Source organism: Mirounga leonina, unplaced genomic scaffold, assembly GCF_011800145.1.
Source record: "Mirounga leonina isolate KUSES-001 unplaced genomic scaffold, KU_Mleo_1.0 Mir_114, whole genome shotgun sequence".
NCBI classification, from domain to species: domain Eukaryota; kingdom Metazoa; phylum Chordata; class Mammalia; order Carnivora; family Phocidae; genus Mirounga; species Mirounga leonina.
In genome coordinates this window covers 15,314,370-15,336,730 of record NW_023270265.1, presented here as the reverse complement: position 1 = coordinate 15,336,730, position 22,361 = coordinate 15,314,370, and the positions used below count along the sequence as shown (strand labels likewise).

Genomic DNA, 22,361 nt, shown 5'->3' with positions numbered 1-22,361 from the left:
CAGTGCTAACCTTTTCCAGGGGCTAGCCTAAAACCAGGCTCCAAAACCAGGAAGATAAAAGACAATAAAGAAAGGTAATCTAAAATGTTCTTTTCTTCAAGTCAACAAACACTAAATTCAAATGCTAAATATTTCACATAAAAAATGTGGCTTAGAAATCAGAACTTTTAAGATAACCACAAAATAGGAGTTACTTATTAGCAATAATGTAGTATTTATGGTATTTTCCAAAATACACAGTCAAGTAGTTTTAAGAAGGTACAAGCTACTTTGGCCGAATTACTTGGCTGTGTGTGCCTATTTCAAGAAAATTTCACGAATAATTTTAAGAAGTAGCCAATGTAAACTTACCTTTCACCTTACCAAAGGCTAACAAAAAACAGAACAAAAGGAAGCATATTTTATTTTTCACAAGGAAAATAGGTTTGGAAATACTTAGAATGAATGTATTTGCTAGGGTTATCCGAGGTACTGTTGCTTACTCAGAGATCAGCCAAGATTTTCTAGAGAAGGAAGACTGGATAGAAAAGAGAACCAACTAAAATGAAAGCAAAACCTCAAAGAGTTCAGGCCATCCAGCATACATCCACAGTCATGTGGACCAGTGTGACGGAACTGTACCAGCAGGGAAATAACTGCCATAGGATCTCAGAGGAGGGAGCCCAGGACAAGAGGGCAGAGGGGAAACATCACAGAAGCAGTGAAGTGACAGTCTGAGCAGACTGTCCATGAGCAAGAGCATTCCTGACAGAGAAAGCAGCCCAAGCTATTGGCAGTAGAGGGTTGAGGTGTGTGTGTTCATGGAACAGTGCCTGGTATGACTGGAGTTTAGGCTGACAGTGTGGTTGGTGAGCAAGTTGGAAGCTTTGGTTAGCATGGTTTGTAAAAAGGCTTTAACACCAAACCAAGGAGCTTGAATGTCCGTCCTCCTTTGGGCAGCAGGGAGGCCAGCAGAGGAGGGACGCGATTTGCTATGTTTAAAAAACCTCCAAGGGGCAATGCAGGAGAGCCTGGAGGAAGTGGGACTTCACGTGGCTACTGAGCAGAATGTAAATGTAACAAACAGAAGCAGTGGAAGGCAGAATTAGGAAGGCTTAAGGGGGATGGAGAGGCTAAAGGAAGAGGTGCCTCCTTCACAGGGGGAATGGGAGGCAGCCTATGATGTGTAACTGATGGACTAGGAAGAAATATACAAGTTTTTCGGGCTAAAAAAAAAAAAAAAAAAAAGCAAGCAAGCAAGCAAAGGTGGTTTCATCACCTTGTTTGCACTGTGTAAGGTGTCTGCCTGAGCTGGAAGATCGAAACTCACGCCGGCCTCCCCACTACTGAGAAGAGTGGGCATACTTTCCAGACTGTGGATCCTCTCAGGTTCAGATGAAGGAAAAGCCAATTCTGGCAAAACGGGCTTTATTCCAGAGATCTGCGGAGCCGCTGCAGGCAGCAAGGCTGCTGGATTAATCGCTAGATTGGCCTAAAAAAGAAAAGTGAAACTTACTCTGTATGTTTTCTTAAACACAGCAGTCTATTATTACTCCTGTGACGCATGACAAGAGACATGGTATACATAACGTATAATATGACAAGAGAAAGAAAAATGCAGGGAGGTCTCCTGATCTAGTCTTAGAATTAAAACAGAGTAAGATTATATACCCGTGCCCACCACTGGGATCAAAGAAAAGATGTTACAGACACAGCACACAAGAAGCAACAACTAGAGGGTGGGGAAGAGATAAGAAAATGTCTGGCAGTAGCTGACAAAAGTAAATATCCAAAAAAGTTTATAGGTGCCACAAGGCAGGCAGTGAAGATTCCAGACATGTTATAATTACTTGTATTTTCCAGATCCGAGGGGATGGCTCTTTGGTTTTAAATGGAGCGGGACCTGGTGAGTCCTGTGTGAAATTACATTCAGTTAAAAAATACATTGGGGAAATAGAAAAGTGTCTCTTGGATTACACTTATGCCTGTTAAATTTGAGGGAGCAAAGCTGTCATTTTCTGTAATTCTATAATGGGAAAGGTATTCACAACTCTCCTGGGGCCTTGAAACCTTTCACTAACATTATTTCACTTATGCCTCCTCATCTGTTGTGTAGGTGGAATGCTGTCAGACTATAGATGGAGTAAAGGCAGATGAAGATCATGGGTTAGATTCCTAAGAATCACAGCGTATCAGAGCACCAAAACCTGACCACTTGGCAAAATTACCATGCTTGTTACCACCCCACCCCCGCTGCCGCAAATACCACCGCAAATTCACACACAACCTAATGCACTGAGGTTCTAGAAGCAAGGGAAGCTGAAACTTGGGGTGAGTCATTGGAGATGTGTTCTCCCTAGTGCCAGGTTTTCACAGCTCAGGACACTGAAGCCTCAGGGAGACATCCAGAAACCGCTGTAAGCCAGAACTGGATCTCACTCTCCAGTTCCGGCCTGTTCCCAGAATGAGTTCCAGAGAGAAGACTGCTGAGGACAGAGACCTATCAGCAGTGACCTCAGGAGAGGTAACCAAGAAAATGTGCGAACCAAGGAATTTGTTATAATTTATATTTAATTCTAATGTAATTCTTACTCCAACATAACCCAAAGGGAGAAATGGGGCTTCTAATGGGAAAAATATTCTTCACCCTATATTAACTCTTATCTTGGAACTGAATTTGAAAGCTGTCCAAAAACAGTAATCATAAGTATAGCTTCATGGGACTGGGCTGTAGAGTGAGAAGAGATGAGGCAGTAGGGAGGCATGTTTTAAAAAAAAACAAAAAAAACCCACAGGAGGGGCACCTGGCTGGCTCAGTCAGTAGTAGAGCATGCAATTCTTGATCTCCAAGTTGTGAGGTCAAGTCCCATACTGGGTGTAGAGCTTTACTTTAAAAAATGTTTAAATTGTGAAATTTAAACATTTTTTTAAATATAAAAACACACACAGTTAAGAAAGAGAGGTAGTCCTACTTGCTGTTTCCTCCCTAATCAAGAGAACTCTGAATATCCTAGGGTCTGCGTGATGGAGTCCCTCTGTCTGGGGATGCAAACAAGAGCTGAAAGTCCTTAAGCAGTTCTAACCTGAGGTGTTTCCGGTTTCAGTGTGCTTTTTCCTTTGATACCCTGAGTGGATTCAGGATGTTTTTGGTTCTTGAAAGAGGATACAGAGTGGTCTTTTTTCACTACTCTCTTCTTTTCTGATATCTTCAAAAGAAAAAGAATACCAAACACCTGTCAGGTATCTTAAAAATTTTAAAGAAAAGTCATAACTCATAAAAATAATCTGGATTCTGAGTTTTCAGTCATTTCTCAAATGAGGGTTGAAGACAAAGGCAGCATTTCAGATGGCATTCTAAAGACTGTGACCTTCTCGGGAGTCTTCACTATGCTAAACAGAAAACAGGCAGTACCTAGGGCTGCCTGAGTGGCTCAGTCAGTTAAGCGTCTGCCTTTGGCTCAGGTCATGATTTTGGGGTCCTAGGATCGAGCCCCGTGTTGGACTCCCTACTCAACAGAGAGTCTGCTTCTCCTTTTGCCCCTCCTCCCCCCCTCATGCTCTCTCAAATAAATATTTTTTTTTAAAGATTTTTTATTTATTTATTTGAGAGAGAGAGAATGAGAGAGAGCACATGAGAGGGGGGAGGGTCAGAGGGAGAAGCAGACCCCCTGCCGAGCAGGGAGCCCGATGTGGGACTCGATCCAGGGACTCCGGGATCATGACCTGAGCCAAAGGCAGTCGCTTAACCAACTGAGCCACCCAGGCGCCCTAAGTAACTTTTTTTTTTAATTTAGAAAAAAAAGAGAGTATCTAACAAAATCTACTGGGGTGGAGAAAAATGACACAAACGGCTAACACTCAGATTTAAAGCTTTGCACCTGAAAAGCAAAAATATTTAGTCAGCATGTTGCATGCACTGGTCTTTCAATAAATAACCTAAAAATCAAACAAATCTGGGGGCACCTGGGTGGCTCAGTCGGTTAAGCGTCCGGACTCTTGATTTTGGCTCAGGTCAAGATCTCAGGACTGTGAGTTCAAGCCCCATGTCAGGCTCCTTGCTGAGCATTAAGCCTACTTAAGATTCTCTCTCTCCCTCTGCCTCTGCCCCTCCCTCCCTCCCTGTACTCTCTCGTATGCTCTCTCAAAAAATAAAAATCTTAAAAAAAGAATCAAACGGGGCACCTAAGTGGCTCAGTCAGTTAAGCATCTGCCTTCGGCTCAGGTCATGATCCCAGGGTCCTGGGATCAAGCCCCGAGTCGGGCTCCCTGCTCAATGAGCAGCCTGCTTCTCCCTCTGCCACTCCCCCTGCTTGTGCTCTCTCTCTGTCAAATAAATAAAATCTGTAAAAATAAATCAAGCCTGTAATACAGTAAGAGCTTGGGTTGGTTAATGCTTTAATGTTAGGAGACATTAAGATGGCAACACCACAAACACTGTCATCAACACACTATTTTGCCATTCCTTTACTAGTAAGCACCACAATTCTCTGTGTATTTTCCTTACTCTTTTTTTAATGATTTTATTTATTTATTTGCGGGGGAGGAGAGCACAAGGGGAAGGGGCAGAGGGAGAGGAATAGCAGACTCCTCACTGAGCAGGGAGCCCAACGTGGGGCTCAATCCCAGGACCCTGAGATCATGACCTGAGCTGAAGGCAGACACTTAACTGAGCCACCCAGACATCCCTATATTTTCCTTACTCTTATAACTATATGTTAATTTCCTTCCCAGAAGCTTTCCCCCACACCCCAGTATTGAGAACAAAAGGCTTGTACCAAAGGCTGTGATTTGGCAGGGCTGAAAAGATCATCATCTTCATCATCCCCAAACAGGCTCCCAACACTCGGCTCTAATAACTGGAATAGACAAAACTCAAATTCAGTATTTAAAACAAAAGCCATTTACGAAGAGAACTAGGTGAGCTGCTGACATAATATATAATACAATAACAAAATCATCATGTGAAGAACCCTTGAAACTGACCCTGGTTTTCTTGGTGCCAGAGAAAAGGTCAACATCCGGGTCATTGTCCTTCTGGAGCTTGTGACTAAAAAGGAGCTCTTCATCCTGAAAGACACCTGTGCTCTTTGGACGGGCATCAGGATCAGGACTCTGGAAAAAAGAGGGAAGTTCTAAGGGTTTACCCGAGGAAATCACAGCTACAAATATGGAACTACAAAGATATCCCCTGCAGCTGTTTACAAATGGCTAAGGGCTGGACACAGCCCAAGTGCCAATCAAAAAGGAAAGGACACATTCACAGAATGGAATACTATGGAGCTACCAAAAACAGTGGAAAATATATTGGTAAATACAGATCACATATATATAATCTTCCAGCCTGTGTGTAATAAATGTCTGAACTTTTAATTCCCAAATGAGAAACATCTTAAGGGTGAAAACACACAAAATCAAATTAAGTGCTTCCATCTCATTCACAAAGGGAAGAAGATAACGCAGCTGACTTAATACCAGAACTACAGAGTGGTCAAGTACGTATCCCTAATCTGTCAGCAACCGACTCCAACCTTCCCCTATGCCCATCCACCTTCCATCCCACTATCTTCAGATTCCGAACAAGTTCTTTTTATTTGGTAGGGTATCTGATGTTTGAAAGTTACTACACTTGATCTTAGCCAAAAGGCCGAGAAGCGATGATGTTTGAAAGTTACTATTCATATTACTTGTTTTGACACTCTTAATACCCCCAACTTGACATTCTAAACTCCCCTATTTTTTTTTTAATGTTGGATAGAAGCTACCATAACAGAGCAGTGGAAGGAAGGCCCGGAGGCAGAGCCCCAAGTCCCTGAAGGGGAATGACAGAGACAAGAGCTGGAGGCAAGGACGATATAAATAAGCACAACATCCTGCATCCTGACCTTGTGACTTCTAAGACCTTGGGGCTGACAGACCAAAGAGCCACAGGTGTGGAACACATGCTCTCCTCTCCTCTTCCATCTCTGCCCCAGGGTAACCCCTAGACTCATTATAATGCATTTGCATTGAAGGTGTCCATTGTCCCTGCCCCCCCCTGCCGCCCAAACCCAAGGAGAAAGGCTGCCAAGACCTTTCTGGTAACAAACCTTGCCAGGTCAAAAACTCCCCCTTCCAACCTGTGGGAGGAGCTTCCCAAATGATTGGAAGCAGCTCCATTAGAGACCACCCCACCTCTCAGCCTAGAGAGACCCAATAATATCCAATCCCAAAATAACTGAGGGGCAGGTTCCACCTTGTAGAACCTGCCCACTCTCCCACCTTGAGAGTATACTTTCACTTTAATAAACTGCTTGTGTTTGCTACTTTCCTTTTGGCTGTTTTTTAAGTCCACTGAGGATCTTCATAGAAATCTCCTAAGGAATCCAAGGACTGAGACCTTCATTCACACAATGTAGACTCTCTCACCCATAACATTTAGTATCACAACCACAGATGTTAAAAAAAAAAAATTCACCGAATATTATGCAGCCATCAAAAGGAATGAGATCTTGCCATGGATGGAATTGGAGGGTGTTATGCTGAGCGAGATAAGTCAATCAGAGAAAGACATGTATCATATGACCTCACTGATATGAGGAGTTCTTAATCTCAGGAAAACAAACTGAGGGTTGCTGGAGTGGGGTGGGGAGGGATGGGATGGCTGGGTGATAGATATTGGGGAGGGTATGTGCTATGGTGAGAGCTGTGAATTGTGTAAGACTGTTGAATCACAGATCTGTACCTCTGAAACAACTAATGCAATATATGTTAAGAAAAAAAAAAAGAGCAGGAAGGGAAGAATGAAGGGGGGGAAATCGGAGGGGGAGATGAACCATGAGAGACGATGGACTCTGAAAAACAAACTGAGGGTTCTAGAGGGGAGGGGGATGGGAGGATGGGTCCTGGTGATGGGTATTAAAGAGGGCACGTTCTGCATGGAGCACTGGGTGTTATGCACAAACAAGGAATCATGGAACACTACATCAAAAACTAATGATGTAATGTATGGTGATTAACATAACAATAAAAATTAAAAAAATTCACAACTGAGGAGATGCGTCACATTAAAAATTAACTAGTTATTATTACTGATTATACATTAAAACCCAGTGTAACACAGTAACTAAGTTTGAAAGTTTCACAAACATGAAAATCAGTACAGAATCACACAGTAAAAGACTAAAAAAAAATATATAGCAAATAATTCATATTCACTATGTGTAGCTCTCATTTATAAACAAGGTTATACTACTGGTATAATAAAAAAATAATAAAACACTTTTCATAGAAATCAACATAGACCATTTCCTCAGTTTGGTTTACAAAAAAGCACTGGCAATATGCCACCTTATGGTTTTTTTTTTTTAACATCCCTATTGAGATAAAATTCACATACCATAAAATTCACTTAGTGTATAATTCAGTGATTTTTAGCAGATTCACAGTTATGCAAACACCATCACTGTATAAGTTAGAACACTCCCATCACCCCAAAAGAAACCCCAGTGCCTCTCCATTCTCATCTACCCCACTCCCCCAGACCTAGGCAACCACTGATATACTTTTCTAGCTCTATGGATCTGCCAATTCAGGACATTTCAAATAAATGGAATCATAAAATACGTAGTCTTTTGTCACTGGCTTCTTTGTTTCAGAATGTTTTCAAGGTTCATCCATGTTGTAGCATGTATCAGTAACTCATTCTTTTTACTGTCAAATAATATTCCATTTTGAATAGATATTGTTTATCCATCCATCAGTTGATGGACTCTTTAGTTCTTTCCATCTTTTGACTATAATAATGCTGCTGTGAACATTACATTCTAGTTTCGTGTGAATATGTGTTTTCATTAACTCTTGGATATATACCTACGGGTGGAATTGCTAGGTCTTGGTGGTGACTCATGCTTGCCAATTTCAGGAACTACCCAATTGTCTTCTGAAGCAGCTGCACGAATTTACATTCCCAACAGCAACACAGGAGGGTTCCAGTTTCCCCACATCCTCACCAACACCGAGCTATTATAGAAAAAGTCAACAAGTGTTGGTGGAAATGTAGGGAAACGAGAACCCTCAATTCTTCAGTAACTCACACAACAAAACACAACCATAAAATGAGATTCTTCTATCCTTTCAAAAACCTGAAACTAATAACTTCATTGCTTTTTGCTCACCTTTCCTACTTCTTTCTTTGGAGCTTGGATGCTGTTTTGATCTTCTGTTTTATCCTCTTCCTCATCAAACAAACTAAGAACAGTTTTGGTTCTACTTTTGGTTCCTCTGTCCACAGGGGATGATGAAGAAAATAAATCAGAATGCTTGACTGCTTCCTGAGTAGATACAGTCAAAGGTCCTCCCTGAAAATGGAAACAACAAAAAAACAAGTAACATGTAGAAATACAAGTCCCACCGTGGGACCCCCCCCAAACTCCTCAATAATTCAGTAACGGCGACATCTGCATGTTTCCGGGCGCTATAGCTAGTCACATCTACTTCCAAGTAACAAAATACTGAGGCCAACTCTCCACTGGCTGCTCCAACAGAGACTCTTGTGCAGGTAATTCATAGCCAAAGATAATTTTTCCAACCAGTTTAAAGTCATGGGTCCCTTCTTCCTACCAAGAGATATACATATCAGTTATAACCCTGATCCACACAGGTTGCTCATGAACTGTAAATAACTTAGTCACAGAGAAAACACAAATGCCAATCACTAGGAATGGATCATGTATTTCCTAGTATTTAATTAATACTTCAGTCCCAAGGAGAAAACTTACTGACAAAATCAGACACTTAAACTGTAGAAGGCTCACACTGCATTATGCAATGAAAAGAATCACTAAAATGAGCCTAAAATATAATATTTATTCGCTCAACAAGTTCCACATTTCAAGTAAGAGCCCACTGATTTTAAGAACCACTATCACTGTATGAACCACTAAGAAAAAAACAACTCCCAATTAAACATGCCACTGACTGTGAAGTACATCTTAATTTCAAAGTGATCAAACCGTGGAAAATATGCTCCTTTGAAGAAACAGGTAATTCACAAGTGCCTACTATATGGGAGGTAATATGCTAAGTACTACAGATATCATGGCAAGCCAAAGAAACCTGGCCCTGATCCTCGAGGAGTTTATACTCAAGACAGAGGCGGCAGTGCAACAAGCAGTTGGACTTCCGGCTGACTGGCATAACTCAGGGGCTACGGGAACACAGGAAAGGTCCACACAGAAACCAGAGGTAGAGAATGTCACACAATGTCTCAGGTACAAATAAAATATTTGTATCACTGCAGCTCTAAGGAGCTTCAACAGGAAAAGTGTATGTGATATTCTTCAGCTAGGCCCTGAAAGAGATTAAACGTGAACAGCTGAACATTCAGAGAACAAGAAAAGTTAGAAAAAAAAAAAAGAAAAGGTAGGGGCGCCGGGGTGGCTCAGGCGGTTAAGCGTCTGCCTTCAGCTCAGGTCATGATCCCGGAGTCCTGGGATCGAGTCCCGCATCGGGCTCCCTGCTCAGTGGGGAGTCTGCTTCTCCCTCTCCCTTTGCCGCTCACTCTCTCTCTCTCTCAAATAAATACATCTTTAAAAAAAAAAAAAGAAAAAAAATATACAGACACCAAAGGCCATCAAAGACCCCCAGGTGCAGCCAGCAGCCTTGTCTACAGGCTCCTGCAGATGACAGACCACTCAGGAGAAGACAGCAAATGTTTTAGAAGACAGAGATATTTTACTTCACTTTCTAATTAACAGCAAACATCAACTAAATGTAAAAGAACAAGAAATTAAGATTTTTTTTTTTTTTTTAGGAAATTAAGATCTTAAAACAGTCATTTTAATTCAAGTACAGGTAGAAGCAGAAGAGAACCAAGGGAAGCAGGAACACTACAAAGGGAACGCGTCAGAAAGGGCAGACACGCAGAGAGAAAACGAAAATGAAAAGTAAGATGGGGGAGAACACCCTGGTGAGAGAAAGACAAAACAGACATGGACACGAGATGACAGAGTGTGTGAACAGGAGAAATGCACAGCACTGTGTACACCCGTGCCTCGAAATGAGACTGAACAGCAAGAACAGTGGTGAAGATTTCCCTGAATGGTGGCATCAGATTTTCTTCTTCATGCTTCTCAGTGTTTTCAAAGTTTTCAACAAATTAGCCATTTATTTTCTGTGGTAGAAAAAGGTAAGGGTGTGTGCATTTGTGTATGTGTGTCTGTGTTTTACAAGACATGAGAAACATGTCAGAATGGACACACACAAAAAAGTCTACCTTTTCTGACTCCTCAACCACTCGAGTGCTCCCCAGTTCTGATGGTTCTTTGGTGCCCTCAACCTTCTCATCCACAGGTTTCACTCCAAATGGTGCCTCCTTCTCTTCTTCATCGCTGAACAGCAAAGGTGGTACCTCAGGGACAGGCTCTTTTTTCTACCAAAAGAAGAGTAGATGACATCCTTAAAAACAAAAGTGTGCTTGACTGCAGGGCAATGTCTAGAACAAGGCGAAACCACAGTCCTCGAGTTAGCGAGATGTGGGGAAAGAGAATGCAGGACAGTGAAGGGGGCACAAACAGGGTGAAGGAATAAACGCCACCCCCTCAGCCGCGCAGACACAGCACTTTACAACTTCGGCCACTACAACACCTGCACGTATCTCCGTGTGTCCGTTCACTTCACAGACACTGCCATCGCCCAGACCCTGACCTCTGCCACCCAGACAGCTACTAGTCTCTCCTCTCTGCCTCCCTCCTCACATTTCAGCTCAATGATGTCATCCAGAGCTGTCCTGCTAAAATAAAATACCCACCAGACTACTTCATCTCCCACCCGCATGCACTGTTTGCATTAAGCAAATGCTACACATGACAGTCAACTGACACTTCATTTTCTCCCTTTATCCATCTGCATCCTATCAATCCTCACTACTCCTTATACCTACTGTAAACTCTCACACTTCCGTGCTTGCTCCTCACTGTCAGTAGAAGCAAATCCTCATTTTTCAAACACGGCCCAGCTAGAGGTCACCCATAAAGGTTTCCCTGTTCTCCCTCTTTAGTATCAGTTGCCACATTGATAAGATTATTTATCCCTCTACCTAGCCTTTACTTCACTTGTTTCATTAATAGCTATTATATATCTGTCCATTCACCTGAAAGGATCATATATTTCCACAGCCAGTCATGGTGTTTTCTACCAAGAAGGTGGTCAACGTAAGTTTGTGAGCACTTTGTCCCATCTCCCATCTGTTCCTAATGTGGGAGGCAGGGATTTCAGAGATTAGAAAACTGAGGTTATGTGCCTTGTCTAGAGTTACTGTCATCCTTCAGGCAAAGGATTGATCAAAAATTCTTGAGAAAAAACTACAACTCTGTCATACCAACAAGACTAGATGTTATGAGGAAGTAAGCCCTGAAGCAATACCTAAATCAAGTTAGGAAGACAGACCTGGGGAATCAAAGAACCCTACTAACTATGAGAGAAAAAATTACAAATGAAGTAAAAATAGGGTAAAATGTTTGGTTACTGTTAGGCAGAGGTCCTTAAAATGCATAATCATTTGAACCTGAAATAAAAGACTGGAAACCCAAAAAAACAGTTTCAGAAGAGATAAGGCAATACTGAAATGATTAAAGGAAAAAAATTTTGTGGAATGTGCTGGTCTTACTGAGAACTACATAGAATTTTGATGCAAGTCAGTCAGGGTGAGAAACTAGACTTAAATATGGTCCCTTAAACCAATAAAAATGCCACCCAAACTTTTGGTTGTAAATGTTCCTAAAGATAAGCTGACTTCATCTTCATCATGAAATTTAACTTCACTGATAGGTTTTTAACGGAGTCACATCTAACTTTAAAATATTCTAGGATCTCTAAACAAAAAAATATCTTTTATATACTATTGTCCAAAGGTGCTTATATTTCACAAATGGTAAAATTCTGTGTGCAATTTGTTCAGCTACTTAAGATGCTGATCTTTGATCTTTTGTCTCATTTAACAATCATAATTACTACAGGTAGAAAGAAGTTTTCCATTTCTATAACCTTTAAAATTTATTAAATTATTGCTCATTTATCCAGGGTACAAGTTATTATTTATAATCTACAAAGAAAAACCACTCAGATCTCCTGACTCTTAACCACGGAGCCACCTGACGTCTTCTTTAGGGAGATGCAAGGATGGGTGATTCAAGGAGAAGATTAGGAGCACCTCAGAAGTAGCAGTAGGGATGGCAGCACACTCCTCCCAATGCTGAAAGCTTCTGGTAACAAGCTGTGCAAACCCACTTAATGGGAATGTGGTGGGAAAAAAGTCCCTAGATCATCAACTGACATGTGCCTGGTCTGGGAAGCTATCACAGGACAAGTTAACATTTGTCCTATGTCTGAAAATATGAAGACTATTTCCAGATCAGGGAGACAACAAGGTCTTCTGGAGTACTGTGGGACAGGATGAGTCACCTCGAGCACAAGGTGAGTGAGGGTGGAAAAGAGGAGTGCACCTCGAACGAGATTACAGATGGCATGGGAGGCTCAGCTAAGGCGTTTGTGACAAGGACAAGACGAGACCAGGATGCTTTTAGGAACAGAACAAGGGCAACAGCAAGGAGAGCAGATGAAAGGAAGGAGCATTCGTGGAGAGGCCAGATATAATAAATTAAGTCAAGGCTAAAGATGACAAGGCAGTAGGGATGGGAAGAAACATCCCTAATAAACTAGCAGGAAACAGTGATGATTACTCCATCACACAAAGTAAGTCACACATGTCCTGGTACAGTTACAGGAAATAACGAGAGTGACGAAAAAGAACAACTGAAGCTTATGGAAATGAAAAACATGCTGTAGGACAAGAAAAAAGATACATAAAATTGTATATATAACATGATCTCATTTAAATAAAACAGACACGGCGGGGGCGGGGGGGATGCCTGGAAGCAGGCCTGAAAGGGCTGACAACACACTGTAACCAATGATTCCTCTGGGAGGAGCGTAAGGGCTTTGTATTCTCTATGCACATTCTAAAACTTTTTAAAGAAGGCATCCACATATCACTGCATAATTTAAAATAAACTTTAAACAAAAAATATTTAGGAGGTACGGAAGAACCAACGATCAGCGTCTAGAAAACAGGAAGCTCCAGGCTCCTCTCCAGCCATCTCTCTCCTTCCCCGTACCTGGGACAGTATCAGGGACATGGTCACTCATCACCATGACAGGAGGAGGAGGGTCTTCCGCATCAAGCATGGGTGGAGGTGCCATGGTGGCTGCTCCCACATGGGAGGAGTCCCAGGGTCTCATCCCTTCTTCTGTCTTGCATGTCTTTTTGCCTCTATCACATGCCAAATTTGAATGGCCTGAAGTTGGAGCTGAAGGCCTGACAGCAGGTTGGGAGTTGGCTTGATTCTTGGCCCTCTAGGCTAACCCAAGTCAGATAATGGATGTCTCCATGGGGTCTAGCCTAAAAAGTTTTACCTTTCCCTTTGGGGCTGTTAGCAATTGCCAGCTGGCAGTAAAACAGTGCTTGGCCTCACTTTGTTCTCTGTGCACACACTCATATATACCCAACTAAGGGAAGGTGTTGGGGAGGGATGAATGACAGGCCAGAGCAGGATTCCAGGAAGCCTGGGTTCCCTGGACAAATATTATCATAATCCCATTTTCCTTTCATTCTTTAATACTCCTTTTTGATGTAACTATCATCAAGATTGGCTAGATTTTTGGGCGCCTGGGTGGCTCAGATGGTTAAGCGTCTGCCTTCAGCTCAGGTCATGATCCCAGGGTCCTGGGATCAAGTCCCGCATCAGGCTCCCTGCTCAGCGGGGAGCCTGCTTCTCCCTCTGCCTCTCTCTCTCTGTCTCTTATGAATAAATAAAATCTTTAAAAAAAAAAAAAAAAAAAAAGATTGGCTAGATTTTTTAGCTTAGGTGATTGTGGTAGTGACGTCACTTAGATGTAATCACTGGAATCATTTACACCAGATAGCCACTGATGGACCTTTTCTTTTTTTTTTTTTTTTTTTTTAAAGATTTTATTTATTTATTTGAGAGAGAGCAAGCACATGAGAGGGGGGAGGGTCAGAGGGAGAAGCAGACTCCCCGCCGAGCAGGGAGCCTGATGCGGGACTCGATCCAGGGACTCCAGGATCATGACCTGAGCTGAAGGCAGTCGCCCAACCAACTGAGCCACCCAGGCGCCCCTGATGGACCTTTTCTTATCACGTCCTTTAATTTTTTAAAAAAAATTTATTCTAAAAACCATAAAATTTATCATCTTAACCATGTATATCGTTCAGTAGTGTTACGAATATTCACATTGTTATGCAACCAATCTCCAGAATTTTTCCATCTTGCAAAACTGAAACTCTGTACTCATTAAAAGACTCCCCATTCCCTCTCTCCCCAGCCCCTGGCAACCACGATTCTACTTCCAGTGTCTACGAAGTTGACTCCTCCAGGTACCTCATGTAATTGGACTCATATACTGTCTTTTTCTGACTGCCTTATTTCACTCAATGTGAAGTCTTCAAGGTCCATCCATGTTGTAGCATGTGCCAGAATTTCCTTCCCTTTTACTGTCTGGCTATTGACATAAACCAGGACCAAAGTGTTAGTACTTGAAATGTGCTCCTAAAAGGAATGTGTGCCTTAGTGGCCTGGTCTAATGTTAGCATGATTCCATGTGGCTACAGCTGAGCCTGGTGACCCCAGCAACGCTCTCCCTGAGGCTCCAGAGACCTACCCCTGAAAGGAACCCCTCCTTCCAGGCTCTGCACTTGTGCTTCATCTGCAAAATACCACTAACTAGAAGATCTCTTTCTAGAACTAGGCAAATGGGTTTTTCCATTGGACTCAGCCTCCAAGGTCAGGTTTTAGGAGTTGATTCAGGAAGTATCACTATTCATGTAACATCAGCTCAAGGATATTTCCTGGACCTAGGAGGTTAAGAATACCGTTGTTGGGGGTGCCTGGGTGGCTCAGTTGGTTAAGTGACTGCCTTTGACTCGGGTCATGATCCTGGAGTCCCTGGATCGAGTCCCGCATTGGGCTCCCTGCTCGGCAGGGAGCCTGCTTCTCCCTCTAACCCTCCCCCCGTCATGTACTCTCTCTCTCATTCTCGCTCTCTCAAATAAATAAATCTTTAAAAAAAAAAAAAAAAAGAATACCGTTGTTGTAGGAGGAACAGATGCAGGAGGAGAGCCAAAGAGAGAGCTTCCACTATCAGCATCGTCTTCAAAGAGGAGTGACACTCTCTGGGTCTTCTTTTGGCTACACAATCAAACAAAAGGTCAAATTAAAGGCACATTTCTGAGAGTGACAGGGAAATTAATAATAGTCATTGCTGTAATGACAGGCACAAACCGGGGCTGTCCAGGCAAGCCAGGACATGTGAGTGCCCTGCTCACAAGGCAGTATTTCACAACTTTGTTAGAGTCACAGCTCTTCTTTCTTCTTTTAGAATGATCTTGAGATATAATTTACATACCATAAAATTTACCCTTTTACAATATAATATGCAATTCACAGGTTTTCGGTATAGAGTTAACTATCACCACAATTTAACTTCACAGTATTTCCATCAACCCAGAATGAAACCCCAGGCCTGTTAAGTCACTCCCAATTCTCCTTGCCCCTCAGCCCAGGCAAACACTAATTTACTTTCTGTCTCTATAGATTTATCTCTTCTGGATTATTATATACAAATGGAACCATACATGCGATCCTCTGTGACTGGCTGCTTTCAATTAACACGATATTTAAGGTTCATCCATGTTGTAGCATGTATCAATATTTTGTTTTATTCCTTCTTATTGCTGAGTTAAGAGTCCACTGTACGGATATAACACATTTTCTTTATCCTGTCATCGGTTGATAGGATGTTTGGCTTGTTTCCACTTTGTGGCTACTATGAATAATGCTACAATGAACATTCATATACAAGTTTTTGGGTGGAGATATTTTCATTTCGTTTCTCTTGAGCAGCTACCTAAAAGTGAAATTAAGTCGTATGGTAACTCCATATGTTTAACTTTTTAAGGAACTGCTGGACTGTTTTCCAAAGTGGCACCATTTTACATTGCCACCAGCACTGTTCTTCCACATGCTCTCCTACACTTGGCTATTCTCTGTAAAAGCAGCATGTTACACCACCAACATAGCCAATGCACAGTCTACAAAATACCCCGTGGGCTTTAGTCCAAGTATTCATGTGGAGGAGCACCCAGATCAGCTAAGAGTTACCAGCCACTGGTGTGACAGCACAGCCCTGCAGAGAACCCTCCTCCTAATAGGATGTTTTTCAACGCTGAGAAGATTTCCATCCAAATGAGAAACTTAAGTAACTCAAACCAAACTTTACGTTCTATAGGGCATCCCAGAAGAAAAACAAAAAAGGTAACAAACTGCACTTAAATCCCTAGCAAAGAAAAATAGTAAGTAGAAGAAATTAGATAAATCCACGAATAAAAACATTTCCCAGCACTGGGTGGAAAAAATACCTTACAAGGGAGAAAATCAAAGACGTTCTCCCTCATATGACTACTAAGTAAGGAATGATTATCACGTCACCCCAAGTAACTGACACCTTGCGAATCAAATACCTTTACTTATTACCACAGACACTGGTTAAATGATTTTTCACAATGACTGTCTCACCTGTCCTTAGCAACAGCAAACAGATCATCTTCATCATCCTCCTCAAAGAGACTGGTCTTTTTCACAGCCTTGGCCTCCTGCTCCTGAGTGGTGCCAGAATCCCTAAGTTTAGACCTATTGTCAGATGCTGAGTTCATCTGTGAATCAGTAATATTCCACTGGTCCTTAAAATATAAAATATATGTTAAAATCCTGTGGCAATTCAGACTAAGGAAACCGGAAGTAAATTTCCCTAAATATTATTCCTGCATTAAAATAACAGTTTTTCTTTATTTTAACATTGTAGGCAAGGGAGAACTACCACTAACAATGCTAGAAAGAAAAAAAATGGAAAATCCATCAAAAATTCATATGTTTGAATAGAAAAAGCAAATTATGTTGTACCATCATAAGTTGCTTTCAATAAAAAACATTAATATGTCTACAATATCTCCATCCACATCATGCCTTCATAACTTGCCTACAATGTTAAAATAAAGAAAAACAATTATTTTAAAGCAGGAAGATTTTAATGCTCAGGGTTTGTAATGTCATTATATTTAAGGTCTTTTTCTGTACAACTAAATCAGCAGCTAAACCATATTCACTACTAGCTCTGCTAATTTGCATCTAGATAGCAAATAAAAATATTTATGTTAAGACTCAAAAAAAAGGAGTTAAACTTGCATAGGATATTCCTACCATGTCTAGCTACAATTCTTGACTAATGAAACATAATAATCATTTAACAATATAATATAGTCCTAACTCATTTGAATTGGCATATATTATAATTTGAGAGGCATACTTATTTTATTCTCAACTGTTCTGAAAACATTAATCTTTAAGTTAATATACTATACTAAATATCCTTCCAGAAAAAAAAAGAGACAGTTTTGTGAACATAGTCTTCGGTGACTAAACTTCACTGGATATAAAATAGGTAGAAAAAAGAAAATGTTTAGAATGGCTGTAACTCTTAAATCCCATCACAAACAACGTTTTGCTCTTCTCCAGGAGAAATTTTCAACCCACCTCCTCATCACTGCTGAACAACAAGGCAGATGCTTTCTTTCTGGAGGGCTCAGATGGTTTTGCTTTTTCTTGGCTCTGAGTTAGAAGAGATAATGACTGCTTCTTAGCAGCTGTTGCCCCAAAAAGATTATCCTAGAAAAACAAATGGCAGAAGGTATGACAACTTCATATGCATAAAATAAAAAACAAGACCATCTTCCATGTCAAATTGTTAAAGAATAAGTCTCTGGTCAAGTACAGAATATATATAATACCTCAAGGGAAAAAAAAAAATCACAAAATGTCAGTAAATCCCACTTCTCTTATGTAGAACCCTAAGACAATAGTCTCTAATCTTTTCTAACTGTATTCTCCCTCCACAGAAGGGAAACAGACCACATGGAACTCAAAAGCAAAACACTTGGGAGGGAGTGGGAGGAGCCCAAGGTCACAGAAATAGGAGGAAACCCGGCCCCACTCAGGCCTGCTGTGGGTGGGTCCTCTATGCACATCAGCGAGAGCAGTCCAGCCTGTGTGAGAGCCAACAACTTGCACACCTTTCTATAACTTAGAAACCAAAGCAATGAATTAACAGAGAGAAACTGAGAGCTTTCTCCACTCTCTCTCACCTACAAAAGACACACACCTGGGACAGAGGGAAGGAATGACTTGTGTTTTCTGGTTAGTTTTAAAAAGACATACAAACATAAGCAACAGTTTACTAAATAAAACCACTGGCCTACTAAAGAGCTGATTCTCAGAGGTTCAATGGCATATTTTGATTTGTGTATAGTCAAGCATTCCAAAAGTATCTATTATTTTCATTAAGGTAATAGAAACAAAGTCATAAGAGGGCCTGAACCCAACCAAGTTAGACAGAAAAACACTCTTAACAATATACTACAGCAGGTGAATAGTCCTGAAATGTAAAGTTTCGATAAAAGGAGCCTTTAAGCAGAGTATGGGAAGGTAGGAAAGGCCATGAGAAAAATGAACTGGTAGCTGATGGAGATTCTAATGACAACAGTGAACATTTCCTATGCACTGACTATGTGCAGGCATAGTGCCAAGAGCTGTACATGAGTTGTTCCAGCTACCACAATGACTCTACATACTATTAAGCCATGTAAGATTCGGGAAGTTTAAGTTACTTGCCCAAGGTCCCTGATTTGCAAGTGAATGCAGGGGTCTGGTGCCAAAGCCCACGAGCTTGGCCACTGCACAGTACTGCATAAGAGGAAAGGTTTGGTTTGTCTTCTCTCTTATTTCCTTCCCCCACTTTGCTCTCTCATCCAGGGTAGGAAAGAAAAACAAGGTGAAGACATGGCTGTCTTCTATTTGCACTTTATCCAAGACATTCTCATAGGTCATTGGGTATAATAAAGATCCATCCTCCGAAGTTGTTTTTTTTTTTTTTAAGATTTTATTTATTTATTTGAGAGAGAAAATGAGATAAAGAGAGCATGAGAGGGGGGAGGGTTAGAGGGAGAAGCAGACTCCCCGCTGAGCAGGGAGCCCGATGCGGGACTCGATCCCGGGACTCCAGGATCATGACCTGAGCCGAAGGCAGTTGCTTAACCAACTGAGCCACCCAGGCACCCCAAAAAGTATTTCTTAAAGGCAGATTTTTAAAATGACATCTACAAAGCCTTCCATAAGAGCTGGGTCAAGAATCTAATGTCCATGGAGCGCCTGGGTGGCTCAGTCGGTTAAGTGTCTGCCTTTAGCTCAGGTCATGATCCAGGGTCCTGGGATCGAGCCCCACAGTGGGCTCCTGCTCAGCAGGGAATCTGCTTCTCCCTCTCCGTCTGCCTCTCCCCTGGCTTGTGCTCTTTCTCTCTCTCTCTCAAATAAATAAAATCTTAAAAAAAATAACAATAATCTAATATCCTGCCCATTGTACAGCTAGGAGTCAAGGAAGAAGTCAGAGAAAAAAACTAAAATATTTTTGTTACATAAGCATCAGATAGTTTAACTGCCTCTCATTACCTCGTTCTACTATATGCGCCTCCGACTATAAACCTACATCAGCAACGGTTTTCTACTCATCAAAAACTTATTTATCTTGCATGGCAATAACACTGTTTACCTCTTCATCTTCGTCATCAAAAAGCGAGACCGACGTGGGGAGTTTGCTAGGCAGGAGAGAGGCATCTTTTGACTTACTCACATTTTGAGAAGAAAACAAATCCTGTTGGATCAAGATTAAAGTTTGTGGTTAACATGACAGATTAGCTTTTAAAGTATCAGTTAAATATAAAACACTGAAGACTATGACATGATGGCTGCATGAGTCTAGGTCTCTTTGTGAGAGGGAAGCTGGCTGAGAAGACTCGTCAGTTTGTCCTAGCGGGTGCAGCATGGACATCCACGTGTGAGAAGGAAGAGGCCCACGTGGAACTCCAGGTGGCCTCACTGGAACTCTGAGGTTTGTAAACTCCCACGTGGACAACACTTTCCAATCAAGCTCTTATCATGTTAAAAAGTAACAGTGACTTCCTTTTTTTGTCCAAAGAATCGGAATTAAACAGATTCAATAATGGAAGTAGAGCCTGGGTTCCCAAATTACTGCATCTATGACTCTTTTATTTACTAACACCCTCCTCCTCTCCCCTTATAAAAGTATGATACTATTTCTTCCAAATAAATGTGAATTCGGATTTTATTTTAAAACGTTTGGTATTCTACCTGAACTATAGCTAAGAGATGTTGCAAAAGATCTAGTAGACTCTGAAGAAACTTTCAAAATGCAATAGTGTCAGCCTATAATGCAAATTGAGCTGCATGAACTAGAAACATAAAAATAGGACACCTATTCCCTTAGCACAGAAATGTCAATAGCCAAGGGCCAGACAATTAAACAGGACAAGAACACAGTTACTGAGACCTCTCTGGATAATTTCTTCTTATTATGGCATCAGTGCCGACTCTCAAACACAGACCTAATGAATTCATTAACTGAGAAGAGCGCTTCTCAGCCCAGTGGATTCGCCTGGACCCCATGGAGTCTCAGGGGTCCGCTGAGGTAAAGAGGCCACATAGAGGGAGCTACGGGCTCCCATGCCTCTCCTGCATTTTACACACTGGCAAGATTTCACTTACAGAAAGATTTGTTTCACTTTTCCTTGCCTAAGCACCCCGACAGCATCCAATAAAAACAATCTGGGACAATGCATACAGGACAAAGCCTTTGGTGGTGGCTGTGAAACCTGTCTGCAAATTCTTATACACTCCCACCATCAAGAAGTACAGTCTGCATCCCCGCCCTGGAATCTTGGCGGGCCTTCAGGACTACCTCCACCATGACGACTTCCGAGGCTACGTTACAAAAGCAATATAGCCTCTGCACAGCTCTCTGGGGAATCTCACGTTGAAGCCCTGCTTCAAGAGCCCACCTTCCCTGCAGCTGCCATGCTAGGAGACCGCATAAAGATGGAGAGGGGTGTCCCCAAAGCCCCAGCTGTTTGAGTCTTTCCGTCCAGCTACTGGACACCGGAGTGAGAGGATTCTCAGCCCAGCCACCTTCAGACTAGAACCACAGGACAGACCCTAACTGACAAGCACCTGGCTGAACCCAGTCCAGTTCTAGAATCACAAGAGATAATAAAACTTACTGGTGTTTGAAGCCACTAAGTCCGGGAGTGATTTATTTCACAGTAACGTGGTACTGAAACACCTTTTAAGTCACCGAAATTGATCACATTTGTTTTTTTCATGTAGTCGACAACTGTTATTGGCTTATCAAGTGCCAAGCACTAGCCTAAGTGTTAGAGGTATGAGGAGGAAACAAAACGTCCTGCCCTCACGGAGCTTATTCTAGTTGGGACGGAGATAATGAACAAGTACACATGAAAAGTCACATGGCAACACATATCGTGGGGAACAGAGCAGAAGAGAAGGCAAGGAGTGCAGTGTGGCGAGTGCTAGCGGGCTGGCAGTCATGCAAAGGATCGTCAGGGAAAGCCTCAAAGAAACTGTAAGAAGGAAGCAAGGCATCCAGATTCTGGGAAGAGCACTCCCAGAAGGCAGGAGTCAGTGCAGGTGTGCTTGAGGATGAGGAAAACAGGAGCGTGGGATGAGACCAGAGTGCGAGGCCCCACCATGCTGTGCTCATGTGTCCAGGAGTTTGGCTTAACTGGAGTTGGGTTAATTCCTATCTTCTGTACACTGGCCGTCAATGAAATATAAGCCTCATGGGTTTTATTTACATCAATGGCAATCACTCCACTTCCAAAGAGCTGTACGTCCATCCTGGCTGTTAGTGCAAAGTAACCACAAAAGCTTAATCCAGAGTTCACAATTTCTTGAAATTACATGTAAATTTCTGCCATGTCCATATATTTTTCTGTGAAGGAGATTTCTGACTGCCCGTTATATTCTCAGACAGGTCTCTGATCCCTTAAAGGCCCAGCCTGAGATCAGTTCTGAAATGACCTTGGCCTGGGAGAGTCAGTGACACTTCTGAGAGGGGTGCTGTCCCACCGGAAAGATGCTTCCAGACGGGAACCTTCAAGGACCAAGGCTGTCTGCAAGCACCGCCAGCCCACAAACGGTTACCGGTCACAAGATAAAAGGCTATGCCAGAATACATCCCATACGGCACTAAGCCCGTTATTCAATGAGACTGCTGAAAAAGGAAACAGCGTGTTGATTTCTGTTCTGGTACAAGCACCTCACTGCATTGTGGATCAACAAAGAGCCTTAAATCTGAGCATCCTGAAGAGAGTATTTTTCTCCCAGAAGATGCACTGGATTCAAACC

At 42.0% G+C, this 22,361-nt stretch overlaps 1 protein-coding gene and 1 pseudogene across 5 annotated transcripts in view; both read right to left on the bottom strand.

The window, feature by feature from the left end:
* Positions 1–22,361, bottom strand: part of LOC118022977 (WASH complex subunit 2-like) — a 53,722-nt gene that overhangs the window by 4,495 nt on the left and 26,866 nt on the right. For 3 of the 5 annotated variants that reach the window (XM_035023979.1, XM_035023987.1, XM_035024012.1), the window contains 11 exons: positions 19,690–19,791; positions 17,622–17,753; positions 16,608–16,771; positions 15,119–15,221; positions 10,232–10,387; positions 8,133–8,315; positions 4,963–5,091; positions 4,755–4,835; positions 3,063–3,185; positions 1,830–1,892; positions 1,259–1,471 (listed from right to left, as the gene is read on the bottom strand). In XM_035023979.1, the coding sequence (XP_034879870.1) occupies positions 1,259–1,471; positions 1,830–1,892; positions 3,063–3,185; positions 4,755–4,835; positions 4,963–5,091; positions 8,133–8,315; positions 10,232–10,387; positions 15,119–15,221; positions 16,608–16,771; positions 17,622–17,753; positions 19,690–19,791 (1,449 nt within the window). The remainder of the gene's footprint in view (positions 1–1,258; positions 1,472–1,829; positions 1,893–3,062; positions 3,186–4,754; positions 4,836–4,962; positions 5,092–8,132; positions 8,316–10,231; positions 10,388–15,118; positions 15,222–16,607; positions 16,772–17,621; positions 17,754–19,689; positions 19,792–22,361) is intronic. The other 2 variants (XM_035023996.1, XM_035024002.1) reach the window with 2 other exon arrangements.
* Positions 5,574–5,635, bottom strand: LOC117998776 (annotated as a pseudogene).